The 13,592-nt window shown below is 52.4% G+C and overlaps 1 protein-coding gene across 1 annotated transcript in view; it reads left to right on the forward strand.

Annotated features, from left to right (window-relative positions):
* Nucleotides 1-13,592, forward strand: part of KSR2 (kinase suppressor of ras 2) — a gene marked incomplete at its 5' end in the record, with an annotated part of 67,731 nt that overhangs the window by 28,483 nt on the left and 25,656 nt on the right. Inside the window, 8 exons of the mRNA XM_010192705.1 lie at nt 390-459; nt 1,108-1,191; nt 3,276-3,343; nt 4,468-4,592; nt 7,315-7,483; nt 10,267-10,308; nt 10,902-10,968; nt 13,117-13,165. Coding sequence (XP_010191007.1) covers nt 390-459; nt 1,108-1,191; nt 3,276-3,343; nt 4,468-4,592; nt 7,315-7,483; nt 10,267-10,308; nt 10,902-10,968; nt 13,117-13,165 — 674 coding nt within the window. The remainder of the gene's footprint in view (nt 1-389; nt 460-1,107; nt 1,192-3,275; nt 3,344-4,467; nt 4,593-7,314; nt 7,484-10,266; nt 10,309-10,901; nt 10,969-13,116; nt 13,166-13,592) is intronic.

The following is a 13,592-nucleotide window of genomic DNA, read 5'->3' on the forward strand; positions in this document are numbered from 1 at the left end:
CAGCCACGAGGCGTGATGTCTTATTAATAAATGATGTGGTTGCTGTTTCGGCTTCGTTTTCCCTTTCGTTTCTGGGCACTGTAGCGTAACTCCCATAGCTTTGCGATCCCACTCCATGTGCAGATGGATGCAGCACCCGTGGGGTGGGTGCTTCACCTCCCTCTCTGCCCCAAACTGGGGGCTGTTACAGGAGGAGAGGAGACCCCAGTTCCTTGCAGACCCCAGCACAAAGCTGGAAGCCTCTTGTTTTCCAGAAAGGGAGCCCAGTGGGATGTCTGTAAGGGAAAATGTTAGGCAAACCTTATTTTTTGTATGCATCCTTTGCTCCCCCTCCCCAAAAGCTTGAACACTTCCTCTCACCTGATGTTTTTCCCTGTTTCTCCCCACAGATACGCTGTCAGTGCCTCGCTGGTCCCCGCAGATCCCTCGCCGAGATTTAGGAAACTCGATAAAACACAGGTACGCCCAGCCCACCGCCCCACAGCTGATCCCCCCTGGTCCGGGGGGTGAGCATCTCCATTCCGATCTCTGGCCTGAAGCGGGGGGCTCGGGGCTGTCCCCCCCGTTTCCCATGCTGGGCTGTTGCTGTCCTAGAAGCCCATTTAAATTCCATTTCAGTTCAGATTTGGTTTAGATAAGGCTTGAGCTGCTATCAATAAAAGCCACGTATTATCTGTGACCCTGGCGACCTTCAGCAAATTCCCCATCTCCGGATTATTGCCCTTCCCTATCTACCTCGAGAAGGAGCAGCACCAGAAACAACCTCTGTGCTGCTGTCTGATGGGGCAGCTGCTTTGCTGTTGGGCTGGAAACTTGGGTCTCCAGGGCAGAGGGGTTTATGGGGGTCTCTGGACGCAGCCTCGGGTGAGCAAAAGTGGGGACCCGCAGTGAGCCAGTGGGTAATGCCCATCCTGGCCACCTTGAACTCTTTTGGAGCAGGCTATGCCCTTCTGCATAGCCAAATGTGGGGCAGATTTGTGCTTTGTCATCCCTAGAAAGATGCCTCAACACCTGCAGAAGTAAGGGAAGGATAAATGGGGGCTTAGGAGATAAGGGCAGCTTGAGAGATGGATGGGGGGTGGCCACTCCTCGTGTTTCTCCCTGCAGGTTTTCCACCAAGTACTGGATGTCTCAGACCTGCACCGTCTGCGGGAAAGGAATGTTGTTCGGCTTAAAATGCAAAAACTGCAAGTACGTTGTGGCTCCCAAGCCCTTTGTGTCACTCTTTCATGTTATGAGGGGAAACAAATTAGGGTTTTGCTGCTGGAGCTGAGCAGAGACTTGGGCATAGGGAGCCTGGCCTCTTGCCAGCTCATCCTCACAGCAAGCTTTAATGAGATGTGAAGTTGAGTGAAGAACACCCCAAAATGGGGATGGGAGCAAGGTCCTCTGGGAGCTCCAGGCATCGCATGGGTTTTGCCCACAGCCTTGGGCTGTATACTCTATTTTTTTTTTAATCAGAAAAACGTCTTGGGGCCTCTGTTTCCTGGCAATGTCGTGGCACAGAGGAGCCAACCCATCCCAAACCGCAATTAAGCTGTGATGCAAAGGAACGGGGCTGTGCTGGTCATAAAATCAGGCAGGACTGGACAAACTGGGGCCACTTACACTGCTTTAAATCCAGCTCTTGCACAGTATCGTGCAGCCATCAGCACTTAGTAAAGCCGCTGCTGGAGACAGGATTGCCTTTTCCAGGGATGGGTGCTGGGAATACGCCCATCGTCTCTGGGTAACCGAGTTAGCCAGTGCTATCAAGTGATAATGATCGCTGTTGCCGTTGATTAAATGGTGATGAGTGAGCAAATTGGGATTTAAACCCAGACAAGAAATGCCTGATTACTGCGCAGTTGGTGGTGGCTTTCTGGAAGTGCTGTTATCAAATACATATATATATATTTTTAAAGCAGCGATTCCTGTTGCATTCAGTGTTTAAGCAACTGAAGGATTTGCTGCCTGGAACTGGTCCCGACATGGGAGCAGGGATGCTGGGATCTGCCCAGCGATGCTGCGGCTTCGGCTCTGCCTGCAGTCACTCAGAGAAGAGCAAGTAAATTCTCTGATTGTTGAAAGTTAGGGTGAACGCAAAGTATTTAGGTTCGCTGGCTTTGCTTTCCCCAGAAACAGAAGGGGAACAGGCAGGTAAAGCAAACAAATGGACCCCAACCACCCTCAAGCCTCAAATACTGAATTAATCTCTGCTTTTCCCTCTAGGAATGGCTTTGTAATAAAAGCCAACACGCGTGGCTCCTGAATTTTCATTACCCAGCTCATTGACTTGTAGCTGCCGTCTTTTTTTTTTTCTTCATCCTTTCCCCTTGTTTTTTGAAATCTTTTCCTCTTCTTTGCCTTTTCCCCCATAGCTCTCCCTGCTCTGCTGGGTTTGCTGTGGCAAAGCATGAGCCGGGGACTCGTTTCCAACCCTAATTAAGAACAAACAGGAACATTTTGGGGCGGCGGGAGCCTGCTTATGCCTATATGCATGACCCGGGGGTGAAACCCTCCATGGACTCCTGCCCTGGCTCTGCGAAACCAGGCAAGAGCACTGCAGAATATTCAATGTTAGCTGTAAATGCTCTCATTATTTTTGTTAAATGTCCTGGTAATAAAGCCAGGAGGGAGGGCACAATGGCAGAGATTCATCAGGAGCCAAAGCGGACCAAGGCAGCCGCTTCCTTCCCCTCTGCTGCCCCTAAATTTAATTAAGCGTAAAGCAGCGTTAGTGGTGGATGGTGGCTGGGGGGCAGCGGCTTTTCCCCAAGTACGGGTCTCTGCAGTTTTTATTTCAGCCAGGGCTGGCATAAATGACAATTTTTGGCATCCTCAAGCTGGCTGGTGGGAGCTGTGCAGTTCCCCCAGGTTTGGGGGATCCCGCGCCCCTCCATCGGGAGAGATGCATCTCTCGTTTGCCAAGGTTGTGCAGCCCCTGCATCCTCCCAGCCCCAGTGCTCCAAGACATCTCACATCCCTTCTTATCCCTGCAGCCAGGCTGGGCAACTGGGGGATCTTCCTGAGCTGCAGGACCGCGGGGATCCGGGAGGCTTTGCCCATGGGACTGCTCAGGCAGTGAGCACCCAAGGTTTGTGCACACCTCAGATATTACATCGAGTCACCTTGCTGGGTGGAGAAACGGTCCCTGGTCTGCAGTGATGCTCCCTGCTCCAAGCTGCATCCCTCCAGCTGTGCCCTGATGCTCTACATCCCTCCAGTCATACCGTGATGCTCCACATCCCTGTCGCCCCCCCCTTCCTCACGCCTTTTTCTCTCTTCCCTGCCAGGCTCAAGTGCCACAACAAATGCACCAAAGAGGCCCCCCCATGTCACCTGCTGATCATCCACCGTGGAGGTAAGGGCCTTTCTCCTCCCCGCTTCTGTCTCTGTGGATGTTGCCACCAGGTAAAACTTTCAAAAGCTCCCCCGGGCGATTTGGGAGCCTGACCCCTCGCTGACGGCCGGCGGGATGGTGGCTCCCGAACCGCTTGGGCGCTCTGTGAAAATTTTACCCACCGTTTTTTCCGCTTGTAGGGAGACGAGCCATTCGGGGCGAGGCAGATTTGCATTGCAAACCACTTCCACCCACCCTTCCCCTGCCTCCTTTTCTTTTCAGATTCCCCACCGCACGGGGTAAGTGCCACAGGTTTTAGCCTTTCGCTACCCTTGAGAGCTTAGGGCAGATGCGTGGGACCCGAATTGGCCCACGGCGCTGCTGGTGCATGGGGGTCCCCGCAATGGGAGTATGGCCGTGCCCCTGCGGATGCTCGTGGTGCTTTCGGAGCTGCCTGATCCCATTCTCCTCCGGGAGAACCCGTCCTAAAATCTGCAGAGGAGGGAGAACTTTGCAACGGGACAACGGGCAGTGCTTCCCACCTCTTTCCTTCCAGATTTTGGCTGAGGACTGCAGCTGCCTAAGGGAAACACTTCCAATTACCATTGCCTTGAACGTTGAGCTCTTAAGGCCGTTGTTTTTTTGTTAAACACCACCAAAAACGCCCTCGTGGGGAAGTGTGTTTTGCTGGTGGCACCTCGCAAGGCGAGTGGGGATGCTGTGGCTCTGAGGGAGGCAATTTTGCAGCCTGCACTCTGGCCCCCCATGCCCTTGCTTGCAGCAAATTGAAAAACTCTCTGAAAAACTACAGTGAGGAAGAGGATGGAGCCTCCTCCCAATGCTGGCTGCCCCCCTGGCTCATGGGGTGGCTGCTGCTGAGCCTCCCTGGATTGCAGCCCCTTGGAGAGGGGAGAAGGGTGCAGTTCACATCCCTTAAAGCTTATAAGGGGGAGTTTTGGCTGTAGCCTGGGTGCAAGGGGGAGCCAAAGGCTGGCCGGAGCCAAGCGGCTGGAGGTGCCACAGGGGATTGCTCCAAGAATGGTTTGCAAGTGCAGGGTGACCCCAAACCCTCCTCCAAAGCTTTGATGTGTCTCCATCTCTCTTCCCCCTCCTCTCCATCCCCTTTTCCCCCCTCTCCCTTCTTCATCCAGCGAGGTTAGTCCGGACGGAGTCGGTGCCCTGCGATATCAACAACCCCTTGCGGAAACCCCCCAGGTATTCGGACCTGCACGTCAGCCAGACGCTCCCCAAAACCAACAAACTCAACAAGGTGAGCTGCTCCCCCAGCCCTGACCTGCCCTCCATGTCCACCCCTGCCAGAGGGCACCTGGCCCCACATTGCCAAAATATTGGTGGCTTTTACCACTTCTTCATGTGCAGCTGCTCTTGCAGATGAAAGTGCAAAAGCCAGTGGCGTTTTCAGATGCCACCCAACTTGGGTCACTTGAGACACCCAGTTTGTCTTGGCTCTCCCAGGGCACGTCCTTCCCTGCAGCATGAATCCCATCTGCTGGGCAGGCACATGGCTTGCAGATTAATTTCTAAAAGAAGAAAGTAAAGAGCGAAAGGGGCTATGCCCTGCCTTTGCTTTTGGGACCGTTGGGTTGCCCTCAGGATGGGGCATCTCCCAGCCCCTCAGTTGTCTGCCAAGACCAAGCCTTGCAGGAGGCCCTGTTGGTCTCCAGGCACATCCACTGCTATGGCACTGATGTGTGTGTCACTGTGTGTGTAGGAGCTGCCTAGAAACTTGCTTAGGGGCTGAAATTGAAAAAATAATCCCATGGACTGGTGTTAATTGCAGGAGTAGAGCAAGGGTGAGTTTGGCGTTGGGGCAGGGTGAGTCATGCTGCCAGCAGAGCTGTGAACCCCTCACCTCTTGAGTTTCCCAGTGGTTTGAGGTCTCTGCTACCACCTGAGACTTCAGGAAAAAAAAATATTGTTACAAGTAAAAGAAATGCAGAATTTGATTGTGTCCCTGGCAAAGCTGGTCAAGCCAGACCTGACAGCACATCTGGCTCACTTGCTTCTGTCCTGTGTTAGTAGCAATAGAATGGTGTGGGGTTATTTTAGATGAAATTTCAAGCCTGTTGCCTTTGGTGGAAAATTTCTCACAGGTGGCCAAAGCTAGTGCAGGTCTGCAGGCTGTATGCTGGGCCAGCAGGATGAGGTGATTGCAGGCTGAAAATGCTTGAAGTGAGGGAAATCCTTGGTGTGATGGGGTTGGTATCTTCTCTCAAGTAACAACCGATAGGATGAGAGGAAATGGCCTCAAGTTATGCCAGGGGAGGGTTAGATTGGATATTAGGATAACTACTGAAAGAGTGACCAAGCATTGAAAGGGGCTGCCCAGGGAAGTGGTGGAGTCCCCATCCCTGGAGGTGTTCAAAAACTGTGTGGATGTGGCACTTGAGGACATGGTTTAGTGGGCACGGTGGCGTTGGGTTGATGGTTGGACTCAATGATGTTAGCGGTCTCTTCCAACCTCAATGATTCTGTAATTCTATGAAAACTCTGGCTTCCCAAAGCCTGGCAGGAACCCCCAGCTCCTCTCAGACCTCAGCACCTTCTGGTTTTCAGCGAAGGCTGGGTACTGGATGATGCAGATTTTAAACCTAAAGCTCTTAGGAGATCCTTACTGTAATGATCTGCTTTGTTATTGTTGTTGTGGGGTGGTGCAAACAACTTTCTGAGACTGGAGAGCTACTGCAGGTATTCTAAAGCAATAGAGATGCAGTCTTCTTTTTAGTGCCCGTCCTTCCAGTGATTTGTTTCATTTTATTAGAGGGCACTGGGGAAGTGACTCAGCTTGCTGATAAAGGCTTTGGGCGCCAAGGGCATCAGCCCTGTGTTTTCTTCTGTCTCTGCCTTGCCATCCTTTCACTTTTCCCAGCTTTGCTCTAACCAGAGCAGGATGATGCACAATATATCTTGTTTTGACCCAGGCAATCCTATTCTGGTTAATGTTTCCTCTATAAATGTTCTATATACAACAGGAGACCCTTCTTACTTTGATGTTTCTAAAAGCATTTTTTTTACAGATACCCTGTTCTCTGTGAATACCATTGAAATCTCATTGTTAGTGGCCATCAGTGTTGGTTTAAAAAACAACTTACCCAGCCAAGATTATTGTCTGTTTCAGGATGGTCTATACAGAATGGATGTGGGTTTCCTGGAAAGGCAAGCTCATTTGAAAATTAATCAGTTTGGACAAAATTACCTGCTAGGGGAGGCTCATGCAGATTTTCTAACCTTGGAGGGATCTTGCCATGGGTTTGGAGATGGGTGTGCCGAGCGCTGCTGAAGGTCAAGCCCTGTTACATGTCCCCAAGTTGGGTAGTAAAGTCACGAACAAGGTGGGAAATTCTGGCCTCAATTCAGTTTTTCAGATCTAAGATATCCAGGCAGGTTCTCCTCCCCGTTTGCTCCCTGGTAGCTATTCCTCACCCATTGCAGTGTGCCCTGGAGAGGCACACCCGAAGCTGTTGTCCTTGCCTTGATTAGGAAGGTTCAACGAAGGGCAAGGGAAGTTTTGGGATGCATTAGCTTATCCTTTCCAATCTGCCTCAGCTCAGCCCCTGCTCTGGGCAAGGCACTGGGTTTTTGTCTCAAAGGTCAGCAGAAGCTGCCAGGTCCTTGATGTCTCTCAGGACTGAGCCACAGGGATGTGCTCTCTGACTCTGGTCTCGGCAGCCATGGATACATGAAGCCAGCAGGGTCTGGGGAACCCTCAGTTGTGGGTGTGGAGCATGGAGGGGTTGGGGGAGCAGCCCTGTTTCTGGTGTGAAATGGCCTTGGTGCAAACTGTGATCACAAATGGCTTTTGAAAAGGCCAGGCTGGGGCTCTGGCTGTTTTTTAGGGCTTCTGGAAAGAGGGGACTGGGATGACCTGTGTTAGCTCTTGCTTGTCACTAGGGTCCTCTGCACCATGTGGTGGCACCATCCGGCGCTGCTTTCACAGGCTCCTCTCTTTTCTCCTTCCTCGTGTCCTGCAGGACCACATCCCGGTGCCCTACCAGCCAGATTCCAGCAGCAACCCCTCGTCCACCACCTCCTCCACACCCTCCTCGCCGGCCCCACCGCTGCCGCCCAGCGCAACACCTCCGTCTCCCCTGCACCCCTCCCCACAGTGCCCACGCCAACAGAAGCAGTTCAACCTGCCAGGTACCCACCTTCACATCTGCCCAATGCGAGGGGCTCATGGCCCAGGGTGTCCTCAGGGTAAGGATCTGCTCTAGCTCCTTGCCTGCCTGGACTTACACTGGGATGAGGAAAAGCTGGAAGCAGAGATGAGCAGCAAAGATGAGTTTGGGATAATTCAGGTTGTGAGGGACCTTGAGTGTCTCTAGACCGACCTTCTGCTTGAAGCAGGGTCAGAGCTCAAGGCTTTATCCAGTTTGGTCTTGAAAACCTCCAAGGATGGAGCCAGCACAAACTCTGTGGGCAATTTGCTGTGCTCGAGGCTACAAGAACCTTTACAGACATGACTCCTCCATGGCGTATGCCCATGTTGTTGCCTCGATGGCCAACAGGAAACAAGGTCTTACCCCTCTACAAGGGTAACTTGGGTTGACGTCGCTGTGTTTTTGTAGTGATGGGCCTCCAACAAGCTCGTTGGCTGCACACATGGAGTGATATTGGGGAGCAGCTGATGCTGGGGATGTCTGATGTAGCTTGTCCCACCCAGTCTTGTCTGTGTACATGGGGGCTCAGTCTCTTCAGGGATGGTGGAAGAGGTAACTTGGTCATGGTGGCTGCAGGACACAGGAGGTACATGAAATGGCCAAGAAAGCTTCTCCTGGCCTGAGGACATGCCGATGCCTGCTCCAGTGCTGCTGCATTTGGGATGTCTTTCCTGGAGGGGGATGGCTCAGCATCACTCCTGACGCCATGGAGGGGCTCAACTGTCTTTAGCCACCCACCCGCCTCTCCAGCCACTCCCAAAAAGGGCCTGGCGAGCGCAGAGGAGGGGGAGCCATGGCCCTGACCTGTCTCTGAGATGCTGAACTACTCACGGCTGGCATGGGACTTGTGAACCTTGTTTGGTTCGTGGCCTCCAGCCCCTTTGACAGGGCAGCAGCCAGGGGGTTGGGGTCTCTCCCATGTTCCAAAACCCTTAAAGTTGACAAACTGGTCCAGATAGGAAGAAGGCTCAGGACTGCTTCTCCAGAGGAACCAGACAGCACCTTCATGATCTGCTGATCCTGCTGTGTTGTGGTGATCCCTCCCTTCCATCTTGACAAACCTTCAGCTAGAGAGGAGGAGGAGAAGGAGGAAGTCGAGGGGGGATTTGACTGACAGGATCCATTGCTGCAATAGCAAACATTTCAAAAAGCTGGAGAAAAATACCCCAAACAAACCACCAATGAAGCACCACAGGTCCTTGTGTGCCTGGAGAGGCTGCAGCCATGCACAAGTCTCATTCACTGGAGTGCCCAGGGCTCAGGCAGGGTGCTGGAGTGGTGTAAGGAAGACAGCAGAGGAACTGTAACGAAGCACTGAGCACCCCAAGGAGCGTGACCCATCTGTCAAGGAGGGACTCAGCTCTCTCTCCTGCTCCCCAGGTCGGGATTTTGCCAGCCACAGCCCTTGAGTCTCCAAGCACCGGGAGGGTTGTCCTCAGCGTGGCTGCAAACCTGAGCACGGCAGAGGTTTCTGTGCCAGTATAACCAAGTTTGTGGTGGTCCAGCCAGAGCCGGAGCATCTGGACATCTCGGCAGCGTGACAGCTAGGCTTGCAGTCACTGACACCCCCGAAGCGCTCAGTGGGCAAGTCCTGGACCCCACCTGGGTCTGCGGGGAAGGGACAGAGGGTCTGGCTTTTGGTGACCCCATCACGCATCACTTCTGGAGCAGAGACCTCCTGGCAGATCTTCTGAGATGTTATTTTGGGTTGTTTAAAGCAGAAACCACAAAGATTACCCCCATCATGAGCAGCAGCATCTCCTTATGGGGACCTGGACATGAACCAGCACAGGGAGCCCCTGGGGAGCTTGGCTGCTGACAGGGATGGAGCGGGGCAGGATCAGACCCTGGCAGCTCAGGGGAGGGTGACTGCTCCCTGCTTTCATGCCCGTGATGAGCAGAGCCCTGTGGCAAACGGGACCCAAAGCAGGACTTACTGTGCTTTCATCTTCCTGCGCGGGAAGTTCTCCATGGTTCATCCCATCAAGATGGTCATCTCAGGGATTAGGATTTAAGCTTGCAAATGGCAACATGGTGACCTTTTTCTGCGAGAATTACCTTCAAGTCTCCTTTGATCTCAGCGCAGGGATGCTCGGGTCCCACTGCAGAGCTGAGGTCGGTCTTTGGGGTCTCAAAGCTGGAGAGAAGCTGAGGGACGGCCTTTGTGTCCTTGAAGCTTAAGGAGAAGGTGCCTTCTGAGCTGTGCCAACCTCTGGTGGCCTCAGCAGCTCTGTCTTGCTTCATATCCGTGACCTGCCTGCCCACGTGAGTCAACTCAGCCCTTGGGCTTTGTCCACTGGTGATAGGGAACTGATGGAGAGTGCCACCACCCAGAGCCCTTCTGCAGTGCTGGCTTTGGGACTGCTGACAGCCACCAGTGCCTTTCAGTGCCCCCAGGAAGTTCACATCTCTGAAGCATGGCAAAAATGCACAATTAGATGGGCTGGATCGGGCAAAAATGGGCAATGGCTGCAAATCTATTGCTTGGTGTCTCCATGATGCTGAGCAGTCCCTGAAGGCCGGTCAGGAACTGAACACTCAAACCCTGTGGACTTTTGCTGCCAGATAGTTAGAGGCCTAAGGTCTTATTTTTTTGGCCTGGACACCCTATGTTCCACTGGAGAGATAAAGGTGTGAGAGGTTGGGTCATGCAAGGGGGGACCTGGGGCTGGTGTTTTGTGGTGCAGGACTGGGCACAGGTTGGGGTCTCTCCAGTGTCTGGTTCTGCAGGGCAGCATTTAACCCTGCTTTCCTCTTTTCCAGCTTCCCATTACTACAAGTACAAGCAGCAGTTCATTTTCCCAGGTAAGTGTCTTGGAAAGTCTCTCCAATAATGCAGGGTGTGGAGGTACCCCTTAGGGAGGTGAGTGCACAGTCAGCTCTCCTGACCCCTGGATTTATGCAGGGGGATTGTGCTGGGGTGGGATTTCTCCCCAAACCCAAGTAACAAGCAATAGGATGAGAGGAAGTGGCCTCAAGTTGTGCCAGGGTTGGGTTAGATTGGATATTAGGAAAAGTTTCTTTACTGAAATAGTGGTCAAGCACTGGAAGGGGCTGCCCAGGAAGGTGGTGGAGTCACTATCCCTGGAGGTGTTCAAGAAGCGTGTGGATGTGGGGAAGTGATTTAGTGGGCTTGTTGATGCTGAGTTGATGATTGGACTTGATGATCTTAGAGGTCTTTTCCAACCGTAATGATTCTGTGATGGTGCTGCAGAACCTTGCACTACTAAGGTGCTGCAGGGCCGGGTGGCCCCACATTACACCCAGCTATAGCTAAGGGTGTAAATGGGTTGTAGCTGGGGACAAAGGGAGGTTTTCAGTGGGATTTAGTTCCCTCGGCACTGGAAGGGGCTCCTTGTGCCTCCCAGCCCACTCTCTCTCTGCTCTCTTCTCCCCAGACGTGGTGCCTGAGACACCGACCCGAGCCCCGCAAGTGGTCCTGCACCCTGTCAACTCCAACCCCATGTGAGTGCCTCCCCCTCCTCCTGCTGCCTTCCCCATCCCCTCCCCAGGCAGCGCATCCTTCACACTCCACGTCCTCTCGGCACCCATGGGTGCTTCCCTGGCTTTGCAGGACCAGTCTGGGGCTCAGGGATGCCTTTGGGTGGGGTGGGTGGGTGGTCGGGGTGAACCGTCAGTGCTCCTGCCACCCTAACCTAGCTCTGGCTCGTGTCTCGGGGAGGAGAAAGGTGCAAAGGAGAGGGCAGGGACAGATCTATAACCTGCAGCAAGGCACCTGCCCAGCACTTTGCTGTCTTAAAAACAAAAAAAGACTTTCAGTCCAAGCAGCCAAAGCCCAAGTGATTGATCTTTTGTGAAATTGTAAGCAGAGAAACCAGGGTCTTTGAGATAGTTTTAATAAAGGCAGTTCTTGCAGCCCCCCCGTAATATTTTCAAGTCCAATAAACTTTGCACTGAAGATAGTTTTAAAATGTAATATCTAATTGGCATTAGGACCAGCTCTCTCCAGCAGGTCAAGTCTGAGCTGCTCTTCCAAATCCGGCATTCGTCGAGGTCCCTGTGCTGCCCTGGCAGTGCCGTTCCAGTTCAGAGTTGCTGGCTGATCCTTTTTATAAATGCCATTTTTGAAGGATTTTTCAAGCCAGGAGTTTAAAAGATAGGGGCTCGCTCCAGGCTGTGCTGTGGGTTGTGTCTGGCTCACCCACGCTCTCCAAGCCGCATCAGCAACTGTGGGGGGTCCGGCAGATCTCAGCTCTGCAAGAGACAATGAGGGAGGGACAGGGACAGAGCTGCTGTCCCCACTGGCGGCTGGGAAATCAATGGCAAAATGGTGAAGTCATCCACCACTTCTTTTTTCTCTTCTTGCCTAAAACAAGGTATCAGGCATAGGGCTGGCAGGCTTTAGTGGGAAAATAGCTTTCAATATGCAAAATTTGTGATTCTCCTCTTGCTTGCCCCACTGCAAATAACCCATGGGAGCTGCTGAGGTTGCGCTGGATTGGCTGGGTTAAGCAGCCAAGGTACTGGGGAAAGTGGGACGTGTGCCTGGGTTAGAGATCAGGCAGGAGGAGAGCGTCTGCATCCACCCGGGCTTTCTGTGCTGCTTGAAGTACCAGAGGTGGGCTCCTTTCGCACACGCACCCATCTCACCTCTGAGATTTATGGCTCTTTAGTGGCCATTGCACGGGTCAGGAAGCACAGGACTGCCAGGTCTTGGTGACTTGGGGAATGTTGTGCCTCTCCTGTGATCCTTGCTGCCTCTGGAAAGGGATGCTGTTATTTATGTTATTGATAATAATAATTTAAAATATATTTATATTATGCTTGAAACCACTTGTGCTGCTCCAACTGGCCTTCCTCATGGAATTTACCTAATTCCCATTAACTGTCAGGTGCAACGAGGCCCTGGTCGTGGACTTGGAGGTGGGAGATGCTGTGTAGGCAGAGAAGAAAAAGAGGAGCTCCTTGCCCAGGAGTTGGGAAACTAGATAAATTTGGGTGGTCTTACTGCAGGGAGGGTCTTTGAAACCTCCACTTCTCAAAAATAATTGAAAAACCCATTTTCTTATCTTCTGGCTTCTCATCAGCGGCACTTGTCACTTTGACCGGTGTATGTTGGGAAGGTAATTCTGATCTTGGAAGCCACCTAAAAATGCCTTAAGCATATGGCCCAATGCTGCTCTGAGAGGCAAAAAATGGTCAGAAATATGGTCAAAGCAGCAAAAAACATGGTCAAAAGCTGTGAGGGTGTAAATCTGTCCCTTACCCCGTGCTAGCCAGAGGTGACACTTTCCTGGGTGCGCAGTGATGCTGCATCCTCTGCACTGTGTGCTTGGGGCGATGGGATGGAGACCTGGTCGTGTGCTCCTACATCACCGAATCCATCCTGGAACTTCATGCATCCAATACTAATTAACGCAATAATTAATACTGCTCATCCCTGCTATCCTTCCCATGTAAGCACCCAGGGCTGTCCTTGGGGATGGAGGTGGCCAGGGCATGGGTGGGAAGGGGTTGCTTTCCCAAATTAGTGGTGAGCCTGGTACTTCTCCCTGATGCCTTTAGTCCTGGTGCAGAGCAATGCTGTGGGAAGCAGGACTCAACACCTGACTGTGTTTTCTCCCAGCAGTAATTCAGTATTTCTTTTAACAGCCTGGAAGGAAACCCATTGCTTCAAATTGAAGTGGAGCCCACCTCAGAGGTGAGACGGCTGGGTGCGCTCCTCTGCTTAGCGAGGCTTTATTTTATACATCTCTTAGGGTGCGTTTCACAGGAACCAGATAAGTTTAGCATCTGTGCAGTGAAATTGCTGATAATTGAATTAATGACTGGATCTGATCCTGCCCAGGCATCTGTGTCCCCACCCTGTGGAGGGTGCCCTCAAGTTTATAATTGAATGAGATTTTTCTGAGATGTGTTAAAAATGGGGTGGAGGGGAAGGGGTGGAGGGTGAGGATGGGGATGCAGCTTTTAATGGATGTTGTAAATTCTGCATATACAGGCCACCAAGGGAAAAGTCCAAGACACCCCGGGGGGCTGGGGGTGCAGATCATCAGGGTGGGAGCAGTCAGCATGAGCAGAGCATTGCTTGGCAGGGGTAGGATGAAACGCTACTTTCAGACAAGTTA

The sequence above is a fragment of the Mesitornis unicolor genome, unplaced genomic scaffold, assembly GCF_000695765.1.
Source record: "Mesitornis unicolor isolate BGI_N332 unplaced genomic scaffold, ASM69576v1 scaffold629, whole genome shotgun sequence".
Taxonomy (NCBI): Eukaryota; Metazoa; Chordata; class Aves; order Mesitornithiformes; family Mesitornithidae; genus Mesitornis; species Mesitornis unicolor.